The sequence below is a fragment of the Ammospiza caudacuta genome, chromosome Z, assembly GCF_027887145.1.
Source record: "Ammospiza caudacuta isolate bAmmCau1 chromosome Z, bAmmCau1.pri, whole genome shotgun sequence".
Lineage (NCBI taxonomy): Eukaryota > Metazoa > Chordata > Aves > Passeriformes > Passerellidae > Ammospiza > Ammospiza caudacuta.
The window spans coordinates 31,377,438-31,392,080 of NC_080632.1; the positions used below are offsets into that span (position 1 = coordinate 31,377,438).

General features: G+C 38.1%; 1 protein-coding gene across 3 annotated transcripts in view; it reads right to left on the reverse strand.

Moving 5' to 3' along the window:
- Positions 1–14,643, reverse strand: part of NTRK2 (neurotrophic receptor tyrosine kinase 2) — a 198,886-nt gene that overhangs the window by 128,633 nt on the left and 55,610 nt on the right. For all 3 annotated transcript variants that reach the window (XM_058823316.1, XM_058823318.1, XM_058823317.1), the window contains exons 10-11: positions 13,670–13,770; positions 12,308–12,407 (exon numbers count right to left, since the gene is read on the reverse strand). In XM_058823316.1, the coding sequence (XP_058679299.1) occupies positions 12,308–12,407; positions 13,670–13,770 (201 nt within the window). The remainder of the gene's footprint in view (positions 1–12,307; positions 12,408–13,669; positions 13,771–14,643) is intronic.

The window sequence follows — 14,643 nt, forward strand, 5'->3', positions numbered from 1 at the left end:
TCTATTGCTTTTCTAAAAATGTACTTATTTTTAGAAAAGCAATAGAATAGTTTTATATTTTTATACTTTTCTTAGTATAGTTTTATATATTTTATACTTTTCTTTACCAAAACAATATGGTGCTTAATAAAGAGAAAGGAAAGTTTTTCTCTCTCATGAGCCTTCCTCTGTGCAGCACAGAACACAGGAACAGCCATGTTGGTCCAACCAAATAAAACATTGTCCTGGGTTGTTAAGATATGTGTGCAGGGTAATTGCCATCTGTCAGAGGTGGGGCAGTTCCCTTCTGTTAATTGGGCAGTTTTCTTTATCTCTTCCACAACCAATCCTCTCTCTGGGGAGATATCTTCTGTTAATGGGCCATTGAGTCTCACTGCATGACTAATAAAAATTACATTTGATGAGATGCTGATTACATCTGATGAGATGTTCTGCCCAGGGGGAGGAGCCAAGCATTCCTACTTGGATGTAATTTGAGACTTGGAACAACAGAGACAGGCTTTTCCCACTGGATTCCCAAAGGAGCAGCTGTCTTCTCCACTGGATTCCCAGAGGAAGACCAAGCCCATCTACATCACCACTGGACCTTCAGAGGAAGACTACACCCTTCTACAGGCTCACTGCTTCAATAGAACCTCAGTCATTTCAGGAGGACTGCAGCTACCATTGAATTGGATTGCAACCAACACCCTGACCAACAGGGTGTTAGGTTGTATTCTGATTCTGTCTGTGGCTTATTTTCTGTTTTTCTTGTACTATTGCATTCGTATTTTTTAAATACGAATGCAATAGTACAAGAATTTTTAAAATTCTCCTAGTAAAGAACTGCTATTCCTACTCCCATATCTTTGCCTGAGAGCCCCTTTATTTCAAAATTAGAATAATTCAGAGGGAGGGGGTTTACATTTTTATATTTCAAGGAAGGCACCTGTCTTTTCAAACTAAGACAAACATCTATCTCCCTGCCTCTGACATGAGCCAAAAGCATCTGCCTGAGGGATTGTGTTAGCACAGAACAAGCGCATACCAGAACACCTTTGCCACACCACATCGCAAAGATTGCATGTGCCAGAGGTGATACCTTTGTGCTTAATAGCTGTATTGCTGAAACTCACAGCTGCTGAGCAGGAACAGGCCCTGTGCCATCCACCTGACTCACAACCTGCGCTCTTAAGGCACCTGGGCTTTACTAAGCCACTGGCAGGTTGCATGATTTCTTGCAATGTCAGCAGAATAGTCTGCATTAATATTTGCCTGGAGCATGCTGGGAGAGGCCACTGCAAAAGCAGATGCAATGCACAAGCTCCAGGCACCATGAAAAGCTGCTACAACACCTGCCTAGCTGGCAAGCCAGCATTCAAAAGCACAGAAAGAGGAATTCAGCAGAGGAGACTCTCTACTATTCTCCAAAATGACTGACAGCAGTGAGAGCTTATAGGCCTCCAAGATGGTCATAGGCAGAAATGTTTTGCTTGTGGTAGGCACAAAGACACAACTTGACCTTCTAATTCAAAGGTTTTAATTTCACCTTCAAACTACTAGAGAGACATTCAACAAATGCACAACTACATCACAGCTAGCTGAAGACAGAAAAAACATGGACAGCTCATAGTGCACATACCCACGTGCCACAGGAGAAGAAATAACAGTGCAGCTTCAGAAGCTGTGTGACAAAACACTGCAAGGGCCCTCTCCAATAAAAGCAAGGGATGTTAACAGATTCTGGTTCAGACTCTTTTGCAAAAAGGAATGTTATTACAAGTTACATTTCTGTTGCTGCCTGTTGCTACAAGTCACAGATGTAACCTTTTGAAAGGCACAAACCTATCTTGGAAGACTTTTGTTACCAAAAATTTCAGCTGTGGCCAGGGGCTCCTATGCCTGAGAGCTCCCATGTGAAATAAAGGGTTCTAGTAACTCAATTTACTGCTTTTTAAGGAATGTTTTTCTCCCAGTTTAAATCACATCTACTGACCACAACTAAAGTTAAAATTTCTCCTACTTTAAAGGCCGTACATGACATGTCTCCATGTTGGGGCTGGCCCTGTCAAATGTGGAGGCAAATCTGCGATCACACTCCTCACAAGGGTTAAAAACGGACACCTTCCAGCTGCAGATGCTTTCACATATGCTCTGCAGAAGAGTTGTGGCAGTACAGAAATTGTGCCACAACTGTAGGCTGTCCTTTTCTTTTTTATGAAAATAATGCCTTTAAAATCCAAAATTTCTATGAGGCCTGAGTTCCCAGACACACCAGCTCAGTAGTAGCACACCATCAATGCTCAGAGCAGGCAAGAGGCAACGGGGCTAATAGAGGGAGGAGGACCAGTCATGACTGGCTGGCCAAAGTGCCAAGAAGAAGTGAAGCTTCATGACAAAGAAAATCATAGAACAGTTTGGGCTGGAAGGGGCCTTAAATATCACCTGTTCTCAACCTGTTTGCCATGGGCAACCTTCCACTGTCCCACACTGCTCAAAGCCCCATCCAACCTGGCCTTAAACACTTCCAGGGATGAAGCATGCACAACTTCTCTGGGCAACCTGTTCCGTTGCCTCACCACCCTCAAAGTAAAAGGTTTCTTCCTAATATCTAAACTAAACTTACACTCTTTCAGTTAGTTCACATATTTTGTCATCTGTCAGGAAAAGGTGAAGGACCTTTATAAATACTTCTTATATGTTTGCATTACTCCACCTTGTGCTCCAGGGTTTTCAGCCATTCCAGGCAGCTTAAGGAACAGTGCATTAGCCTTTGACACCATGAATAAAACTGATGTAGCCTAAATAATAGTTACTAGATAGTTTGCCCATTTTACTTAAATATAAAGGACCCTGTTACATTGCTCCCTCTCTGATGTCTTTTTTAAGAAGCTTCAAAAATCAAACAGAGAAAATTAGAAAGATTCTCAATCGTGCCCTATTTGTTTTTTTAATTTCAAAGATAGATCTAATTTTCCTAAATCTGGTTTCTCATTTCCACACTAGGAGTGCCATCAAGTCTTCCTGGTTTCTGCTACTGGCAAAGCAAACAGCACTAAATGGGACAAAACATGGCAGAGTACAAAACAGAAAGTATTACAGACTCTTCTTCAACAAGGCAATTCTGATTTTTGTGCAGAATACCAAAGAGGTGTCAAGACAAAATGGACTTTGAGGGCAGCACAAAAAGTTGCTCCATTAGGACAACCATTCCTATGTGACTCATGATCCACATGTGGAGGAAAAAAGTCATTATATATAACACACTATTCTGATCCTTACACTGGATTATCACCCAACCTGAGGACTGAATGTAAACCTAGCATTTAAAGTACAAAAATGTGAAAGGCTGTAACACTGGCCACTGTGAGGTAGAGAGGCATACTCATATTGCACCAATGAGGAAGCATTGGGAGGTACATTATCTCCAGAAAAAGAGCAATTGAGAAGAGCTGTGAGTCACTTGGAAAAGATGTGTTTGGCTACCCACAAAGAGAATACTTTGGGGGTTTCACTGGCTGCAATGAATTAATACCTCCTGTACAATGCTGATCCCAGGTTATAGACATTCTGGAAGATGCTGAACATGCATCAGGGTGTGTGTGTGAAAATGAGATAGAAAAAGGACCTATTCATTCAAGTTATAAAATGCTACTTGAACTTTTTCCCAGAACTGAAGTAAAACCTAAAGTGTTTCTTTTACTAGATATTCAAGAAGCTTGGCTACCTTTTGTCTTGATTTTTCTTAATTCTTCTAAATTTTTGTACTTCTTCATTGCTTCCTAAGATGCAACAGCACTGCTGTAGTAATGGCTTTACAGCACTTCCTGTTTTTCTGAAAGGAACACCATAAACATCACGAGCTCAGCCTGCTTTGTGCTGAGTGTAAGACTAGACACTTGCAGAGTGACTGTGAGCCTCAGCTGTTCTGTGGAAAGTCAGTTCAAACTGGCCCAGCCTTCAGGAGAAGCCTCTGCTGCCAGTTATTCCCACATCAGCCTTTTTCCTGGAGATCATACAGTGGGCCTCAATTCTACCAAGAATGCCTTCTATTTATCTACTATTCATGTTCCAAACTAGAGTGTTCAAGAACTGCTTGGTTTTTAGCATTAAGTTTTCTAGCATTGGACCTTGACACTTCCTCAAAGGGAGATCAAAACCCAGCACATATGAACTTTATAGTAAATGATGCTTAGACCATTGGAGAAGTGAGACAACTCAAAAATGATGAAAGAAAGCAGGAAAGCAGGAAAGCAAGCAAGAAGGAAAGCAAGCAAGAAAGCAAGAAAGCAAAGAAAGCAAGAAAGAAAGGAAAGAAAGAAAAAGAAAGAAAGAAGGAAAGAAAGAAAGAAAGAAAGAAAGAAAGAAAGAAAGAAAGAAAGAAAGAAAGAAAGAAAGAAAGAAAGAAAGAAAGAAAGAAAGAAAGAAAGAAAGAAAGAAAGAAAGAAAGAAAGAAAGAAAGAAAGAAAGAAAGAAAGAAAGAAAGAAAGAAAGAAAGAAAGAAAGAAAGAAAGAAAGAAAGAAAAAAAGAAAAAAAGAAAGAGAAAAACATAGACCAGCTTTGCTGTTCTTTAGTAATTTTCTTTTTTTCTGATTCACTGATTTTTATTTCATCTGATGAAACTGATTCTTCAGTTTGATCACAGGTAAACTTACTATTATCATGGTCTACTTTCTCTCCACCTTCCATTCCTCTCATCCTCATTTCCTCCTATATCCCAACTCATTTCTTTCTAAAATTCTCCTTAGGTAAACCATATTTTGCCCTCACAAAGTAACACATTCCCAAAATAGCATGACCTTCATATGGGCAAAAAGTTCATATACAAGCAGGTGAAAATTCACCCTTTGTACATTAAAAAAAAAAAAAAAAACAGAGGAGAAACTGTAAAATAAAGACCTGTGAAGCAAATGTGAATGTAGACTGAACATGGACTTGGGACTCTGCAGATTAAACTTCTAGGACTGTCTTATTCTTCCACTACCATGAACTAGGAGCTCTGCTGTTTCTGTGTGGCTCAGTCCATACCAAGGTAGAGCCTTAGAAGACATCATTTTCAGCTCTTCTCAATTCTACTGTATCCATGTTCTCTCTTCAATCTCTTTGCATTTCATCTCTAAGCTGTCCTCTACTCAGCATCTCCCCAGTTCTCCATTTCACTTCATGCACACCACATACACACACATTCCTTCATCCCATCACCTGCATGTATAGTCCTTTAGGTGGAGGGGGAATGAGATACAACAGGTACTTGTTTACAGTTGCTTTCCTCATTTTTCATTTGCAATGGCCACGAGGCCTCAGACAATTTTCCTTTGTTCATACCATCATTGTAAATAATACCACCATGTTAGTCTGAATCATGTAAAGTTCTAAGCAAGCTAGTAACTCCTTTTCTCCCTCAATCATTGCAACTGAGTTTACGTTTTGCAATCAAAGAGTCTAATGCACCACTGCATTATTAAAAATTCCCCAGTTCAGATCTGAGCTAGCTTCATAAATCTAGTCTTAAATATGAGGCATCCTCTACTTGCTTGCTCCTATTACAGAAAGAGCTACATTCTTCTATGGTATCTTGCACTTTTAGGATTGGACTCAGAAAATGTAATAGCAGACCAAAACAGACACCTGAGACCTAGAGGTCAAATTTTATATGGATAAGAACAATGGAACTCTGAAAATGTCTAACAGTATGCTCTGATAGGGTGACACAGACCCAAACCAATGCAATAAATAGTGGTCTATTTTTTTTTACAGAAACACAAGAGAATGGTAACTTAAATATTTTAAGGTCTTTGTAAAATTCTTCACATGAAATCACGTTTATGGATCAGTTAATACAAACTCTTATTCTTTGATACACTTATAGCAATATGCTCCTTCAAAGTAAGGTACTTAGAAGCATTAACAACTCTGATCTTCCAAATGGTCATTTGATAAAGCAATATTACAGCCCCCATTAAAAAGTGATGCACCTAAAATAGACAATTCATATGATTGGTCCACAACTACAGGGACTGGAATGTCAGTGTCAAACAATAAAAAAAGCTTCTGTGTGGTTCAGATGAGCAATATCATCATTGCCTTTACATTGTCTACTCACTAAAAATACTGCAGATTTGAGCACATTCATTTTTCTCTACATCTGATCTTACAGTGCTGACTCACATGAATTTATCCCTCTTTTACATTCTGCTCATTGACTAAGTAATGGAATGTTCCAAAGATATTAAAGGATTGACACCCACAGAATTGGCATTTGGGTAGGTACAACACAGCACAAAATCACTTCTATAGGTAAAAGTGGAAACTCAAAAAGTTCAGTATTTCAGTGACTTGCTGAAAGTCAAGCAGAAGATGTGGTCCCAACTACAAACTTTACCTTTTTAATGATTTTTCTGAAAAGGCAAAATTGTAGCCATTACTACTACAAGCTTAGTGCATACCAATTTGAATATTAGGTCATACTTGTCAAACTGCAGATCCTTGCTGAATATGCAAAGCTTTTCTTTTGCAATTGTTTTAGAATTAAAAGTCAAAGAAGTATCTCTATTTTAACTGAATTTCATTATTCTCCTACTCTATAAGCAGCAACCCAATTGCTTAAGCAAGACATGTGATGCATGAGATAATGATAAACACAAAACCCCTCCCTTTTCCCAGATCAATACTTCAAACTACTCAGAGATACCTAAACACTCCAGAATCCTAATTCTTCAATCACTACTGTGAATGAAAAAGAGGAGTTTTTTAAGTCCCTTGCAATCAGCCCCTCTCCAACAACAAGGTGAAGTCATGGAAAATTAAAGCAGAAAAACCAATGACCATTTGCTATATGCTTACAGACAAGTAAGACACTAAAGATCTTTCCTGACAGCCCTTAAGTCACACAATCCAACACAGCCAAATTATGCAAAATTCTCAGACAGAATGGTAAGGCATCGTACTTTCACCTGGATTGTATTGAGTCAGGTAAATGTTTGTTTGGGTAAATGAGAGTTAAAGTCAGTAATTATGTCATGTCATTGTGTCAGAAGGACAATGCTGCTTTGTAAGGAGACCCTTACCATGCTTTTGTACAGTGTTTCTTACTCAAACTGAAATATGGTAAGACAACTGAGAAAGATGATGCAACTGAAATGAATTCCAAGCTGCCTTTCCCTGTACTGTCTTTTGGACCAAAGCTCAAAAAGTTACAAGAAGTTAGGAGCAAATAAAATATAGTGAACTGTGATGCACTGAGAAGAAGTATTCCAGAGCTATCAGTGTGCTTCTATTGAATAACCAATGCTTTTATTTAAAAGGTTTTCAAGGATGTTCATGGCCTAATACATATATTACACAAATCATTTGAGAAAAAGAGCTATCAAGAAGCAGGAGAAAATACCCTGTTTGGATTTGAGAAGGAAAAATCCATGGATGGGTCCCTAATTTTTAATCAGCTTGATGAAAGAGAACAGCACTCTCATTGATAGTCCAAATTTTAAACTTACACTCAAAAAAGTCGACAAGCAGCCAGCAAGAACTTTAAGAAAAGGTAGTATTTTGGGGTGTTTGTCCTAAAAGAGACAGTTTTCTCCCCCAGATCAACCACAAAATCTCATTACCTAATCACAGAAAGGTAAACTTCTGTACCCTGATCAGCACAGACTTGCAAGGCTTTGAATGGGGGGAAGAATTCAGGACATATATATATAGACACAGGAAGTAGTTCAGAGAGCGCTTGAGGAAGGTGAAGCACCTTTCAAAGCATGTCATGCAAGCCCATAGACACAAGAAGGTAGCTGGCATTGTCAGAATACAATGTGAATTTCAGACTCTTTTTTTCCTTTGCACTCAGCTCAAGGCATTGACAGAAACTTCCAATGAACACATAAAAAAATCCCTCTCACCCTACATGGAACAAGTACACACATGTTTCCCTCTGCTTCTGTCAGTTTCTATCTCTTAACTTAAAAGACAGAAGACACTGTCTTTGGGTAAGAGTGGCTTCTCTTTCCTTTCTGACTTTGGGAAAACGTACACAAACTCCATTTATCTCTATCAGTAAAGCTGCCGTGATAATATTCCTTTCCATGTCTATCCACCTCCAGATTCCCAGGAAGCAGGGAGTACTAGGGATCGTCTTGTCACTGGAATAGGAACAGTTGATATAATCAAAAATAATCCTTTTGACTGAATAATGCTATTTTGAAGTTTATCCACTAATTTATCTTCCACCAGTTTTCTTCATACTTCTCTTCATGCTTAATGGCACAACTAACATCTGCAAACTGTGTATTGGGCTGGTTATGCTGTGAACCATTTGGTTACTTCCATCATTATTCAACATGCAAAGCAGAATAAAACAGGATTAGAATTACTCTTCCACAAATCCTCTCAGGGAATTCACAAATGCTCCTTTGTCCTCTCTACTCCAGTTCCCTTCTTAGTTTTCAGTTTCATAAGCTGGTTAGATGGAGTCAGAAATAAACACAAAACGGTAAGAGCTGTCTTGGCAGCCTCCAGTGAATTCCCACCATAAGCATTTTCACATCCCACAGCAAGCAAGCAAAAAAGCAAGCCAAGGTGTTTCATAAGAGCAACCCACAAGTCTTAACAAATGCATTTAGGAAATTAAATGAAGCTTTCACCATTTATGCTACAGCATCTTGCAAGGGTCTAAAAACCTCACCTCCAGATCTGAGAAACAAAAAGCAGCTTTTCATACAAAGCTGTTGTCACTAGGTCCTGTATAAGAAGGTGTTTAAAATATACAAATGCAGTGAAATAGAGAATTATGTTCCACCAATTATTCTGGTGAATTTTGCTGTGGAAGTCTGAAGTCTAGCACAACATGAGAGCTTTTTGTACTAACTCTATTTTAAGACTCCTCTAGCACGGACCACAGATCTGTTCTGTACTAATACTGTTCCCAAAGTCAATCATTAGAAACTGCTATCTCCTCTAGCTGTGAAAGACAGAATAAAAAGAATTAAGGCAAGAATTAAAACAACTGGTTCATACAGCACAACCCAACTTCAATCAGAATACAGAACATCTTAAACAAAATGCTTCCGAGTGCTTTGTTTGTCCTCCTCACTTCTAAAAACACTCTATTACTACAGTTTGGAAAGGTAACTGATTAAAATGAACATACCCCAGGTTATTCTCTTACCTTAGATATACCAAATTAATAGAGAAAAGTAAGAAAATAGGGATAATTTATTGCTATAGAACTCCTCAACAGACTTTGATGACATATTGATCAGTCCTGCCAAAGAACTGGAAGCTCCCAGAGGACCTGGTGCTCTCTAACACATAGACTGGAAGCTATTCTGCTCCATACAGTACTGGAAAGAAGACCTCAAGGTGAGCTCTGTGTCAGCCTCAGCACATGCAGTGCTTGCAGGTGTGGGCAGCTCTGACACAGCCACAGCTCAGACTGTGTGCCTGATCCACACCTCTCTCTGGGCACTCGGGAACTGTCAGTCACACACCCCACCCGTGCTCAAGCTCTGCAAGTACAGAGGAACTCAGCAAAGACGCAAGTCTAAGAAGTAGGCAGATGATGCCCATGTAAAAGATGGGATAAACTGACATTTAAATGAAGGAGGCATAAAACAATGTCTACAGAAGCTGCAGATGTCTGCTCTGATCCCAAATGAGATGAAAATGTCATCCCTTACATAAAGATATTTCCTACAGGACATGCAGTTATCTTAGCCTATATACACTTTTTTTTTTTTGATTTTCAATGGACGATTTTTCCAAATACATGGTTACATGAAAAATAGCATTAGTGACAGTTTGACTGCTGCAATTACTGAATGGTTACTTTGTTTTTTCCAAATTGCTTGCTGAAGAAGGGTGTGTAGACATTTAATGATAGGATATCTGAGTGACCATGTTGTATTATCAGAATGTAACAGAAAAAAGAAGCATAGCTTTTTGTGCATTTCTGCCTGATGTAACTCAGGAAGTTACTTCTTATGAATACAAAAATCATCATTAATTTTTTAGAGGATTTTAAAATCTTGTTTTATAAATATCTTCCATGGAAAAGCAGATATTTAGCTCCTTCCCATTTCCCTACTGAAGCTGTTTATTAAACTACCACTATAGCACACTCTTTGCACATGAAGTTTGGATTAATTTTGCTGTGACTGAATTAAATCACAAAAGCCTCAGAATTCTCAGGTAACTGACTTACCCTTCTATTCACAAATACCAAGATACACATTTAAATGTATTGGTCAATAATGATGGAAAAAAAAATCTTCTCATCACGGTCAGCTTGTTTTCCTCATGTTCAAATACACCAAGTTATTTATTTTCATATTTCAGTTCTCAACATGTACTTACACTTCAGACTTTTCAGGGCAGGCAATATTTTCTTATTAGCCCGGGCATTATGTATCTATTTATATCTAATCTCAAGTCTTAAGATATTGTTTTAATACAAGCTCAGTAATACAGATAATGATGAAGGGAGAGAGTGTTTCTGGGACTTTGGACTATGGATAGATCCAGATGGTGAATTTGAGGTGTGAATGCATGCTTTGGAGAGGTTTGAGGTCAACTTAAGGGACAGATGACAATCATTCCTTTTTCATGAAAGACTCAAGAGTTATTTCTAACTCACAGGGACATTTCAACATTAAAAATAAAATAAGCAATATGTACGAGGCCTTTTTTAAAATTTCATATAGTTCATTTCCATGAAATAATATTCTTATTAAAATATGACCCACATGGATAATTTTGCAACAAAGAACTACTCAGGTCAAACTTACTGATTAGGCAAGAATACTATTTTTGTGAGAAGAGCTGTATCTGAAGATACCGAAAAACAAGTAGCTTCCTGTTAGGTACTAACTTAAACACTACAACACAAAATAGAACTTTGTGCATTCTCCGTCAGGGTAGGGTTTATTTCCTAGTTTCTTTAATAATGGTGGTTGAAATGTTTTTAAAAACCTAACAAATATTCAGCTTTAGAGAGCTAACATCAAACAATTCTCATTGGTTGTCTCAATCAGCTTCCACCTACTTCAGCTCTCTAAATGCAATTCAGAAAGCCTTGAACAAAAAATTTAGGCTGAACTGTTCAGTCACAGACTAGCCTTCTGCCAAAACTCTGCAGCTCAATCCTGCTGACTTCATGTTACTATTCAGGATATTTCACAATGACTGTTCTTTTCTAATGCTACCCCAAACAGCAGAGACATATTGGAAGGAGGTGAGAGACAAGATTACCATCCCAGCAGTTGATCTGCACTGACTACGTTTCTGTTCTGCTCAAATCACATTTGTTCCAGGAAATCTACTCTAAACAGAATACAGGAACACAAAATTTAGAGTAGATATCTCTGAAAGGAGCACTTACGAAGAACATGTAAGCATTACCAAAATATACATCCAAGTGGTACTGTGTCATAAGCACAGTTTAGAAAAAGGACATGGGATTAACAGGAGTCTACCAAAAGATTACTTACCATGTTCTCCACAGACCCTCATCTACATATCTTAAGAAAAAAATGCTCATCTCCTTTAGCACACAGCAAAGCATCTTCTAGGTCTCTCAGCAAGACACACACACACATACACAGCAAGTTGATTTTTAAATTTTTTTAAAATTCTTTCTCTTTTTCTTTTTAAAGACAAATTCACCCACATCATCAGACACAGACTGATGATACTAGTAAAAGAACATAGTAACAGAGTTGTTGCAGGTTACACATACCTCCATCTGGCTGTAAAATAAATAAATGAATAAATGAAGGGCTGAGATTTCCCCCTTCCACAGGGACATGGGCACTTGCGACTCTCTCCAGATGCTACTCCCCAAGAAGCACATGAAAATGCATTTATCAGGAAGCACCACTATGACAGGATCCACTGCAAATGCACCTTCTGCTCTTGTCAGTGCTTCCCCATCACCTTAATGGAACAGTGTAGTACTGTTTAAACTACCTTTTACATACAGCATAGGTTCTCATCAATCAAACTTGAGTTTAAACTTGAGAATAAATTTCATTTCTTATCTTCTTCCTACCTACACTGACTTGAAAAATATTTTACTCCAGGAATTGCCTCAGGGGATTTTGCTGCAGCAGGCAAAGAAATTATATTTATCCTAAGAAGAAAACAGAAGTAGAAGTGTTTGATGCAAAATCCTACGCTGTCTGCATCTACCTCTTCCTTTACTTACCTGATGAATAATCAAAATATTAAATGTGGTGGCATTTAATGTTGCTATTTTGTCTGTTCCTGGTTCAGCAGACTACAGTTTCAGTTCATACAGTCCACAACAATTCTGGAAGGTGTAAAACAAACCCTGCTTACCTTTCATACCAAACTTAGAATGTCTTCCAAACTTCAGAATAATGAGGGTTATTACTAAGCCCGTGCAAACCAGTGCTGCAATTCCCACCACAACGTACACCTAAAAAAAGAGAGGACACAAACAGACCTGTTTGTTTTGATTTTGTGTCTTCAAAGTCATCCAGCATACATTCATATTAATCCAGTTATGAAAAGAGATTCATTTCAACTGGGAAACATTTAACTGAGATCAAGAGTACAGAAAACAGAGACTTGTTGAGGTTTCTTCTATTCTACAGAGAACACAGATTCAGACACTTATGAGAACTTTTTCAACATCCTACACATTCAAGGCAGGTGGGAGGGAGTGTAATCATCCTTTTCCCTTCCAGCAGAGTGGCATGTTACAAGAAAACAAATAAGAGCAGCACATAGGAAAAAAGAACTAATTGTGGGGATGTTTGAATACTTATATGAATTACCTGGAGTGGCTGTGAAGGTTCCATCACTGGAAGAACCAAAACCAGAGAGGACACAACCATAAAGAACCATATTGGCCCTGCTTTATTAAGGGGAGCTTGGACCAGAGCTTGGGGAGCTTCCACAGGTCCCACCTTTATCACCTTGGCCATTCAATGACTGCTACCAGACGAGACAAAACTGTCTTGGATCCTCCCAATCTTTAGCACCTTGTCCCAACCACAGTCTGCTCTCAGGCTCCTGAATGCACACTCTCCTCCGCTTGCTGTTTTACAGAGTCCCTGATGGAGGGAGGCTGCAATGTCAACCAGGCTGGTAACCCACTATCAGTTTCCAACATTACAGTTCAGGACAGCATGAGAGGCAAGGCAGCAAACTAGGAAGCCTATCAGTACAGCCACTTGTACCAAAATCTATCACAGGCCATTTAATCAAAAACTTACATGAAGTCCTGCCTTAAAACAACACATTTTGAAAATCATTGCAGCATATCATCTTTCTAACATTGAGGTGACTCCAGGATGTAAATTCAACCAGCAATCTCCAAAAACTCTTGGAGGTCTTTGTTTTGTAAATGAAGATTTGTTCTCCTTGACTAAAAATTAGATGCAAATTCTTAGGCTAAAAAAATGAAAGTTTCATTTTTCAGAAAAGCAAGGCACAAAATAGCAGTCTTACTTGAACTGAAAAGTGATTCACTCATTTAAAAAAAATGGGGGAAGGACAAGAGTGGGGAGCACTGATGTTATTTTTCATCCTTTTTTTCCTGAGTTTTGATCACAACATAGCAATAGCTATAGTTTTCTTATAGGCCAGAGTCTTGTTATAGTGTCTGCAATTTTGTAAGCTGTATAGCCAAAAAGTCCACAATATCACAGATCAGGAAACAATGCATATACTTACAGTGATGCTATCTTCATTCTCTTTGTTGGAAACATCCGTTGAAGTGATTTGATTACTGTTATTTGTGGCATCTCCAAGATCATTAGGTGTGGTTTCATACTCTTAAGAAAGGAAAAAGTGTTGCTTTTATAACTTCATAACTTTGATGGGGAAATGGTTTCTCTATATTATTTCTGCTCTGTTAGACGGTAAGGCCACTATCAGCTTTAGGAATTTAAGCTCTTTAGACACAACTCATAATTGCTAAAGAAGCCGAAATGTTTTGGAAGGAATCACTGTGGCATGTAATTGAGCAAATGTGCTGAGACTGACAAACATGAAAAAAAAAAAGCAATCTACATCATAATGTGTATCCCTACTGGAAACACAAGAGTTAAATGCGAACTTCATCCATAGAGCTATTTTTATGTGCTTCTGACTTCCCATTAAAAATGAAAGACTGCCCTCTACACTGAACTTCACCAGCCTTGTATTCAGTCAAATATAGGACAGTCTTAGAAAATAGCTTGAGCGCTTTTGTTTTGCTGAAAAGAACTTGGCAGATGGGTCTCAAACCATCTTACTAATATAAAATGTGAAATAGCTGTTTTCATTTGTTTGATAAACAATTTAAAAAAATATTATATTCAAAGAGGTTACAGTTTAACATTGCTATCATACTGTTAAACCATTAAAACTTAAAGTGCCTGAGATGGTATGAAGAAATTTGATTGATTTATCAAAATAATTGCACTAACATGGCTGCAGGGACAAAATCAGAACTATTCCATGCAAAGACTGATCATGGCTCAATTATTTATAAGAACTTCAAAATAAAACACAGATATTCAAAATAATACACAGAGTCCATGATCTCCTGAAAAAATTATTCAAATGAGATAAAAAAATAGTAAAATGTTATATATATGAAGTTAAGATAAACATGCATTAAAATAAAATTTTAAAATGCATTTATTTAATTACTACATCTGTAA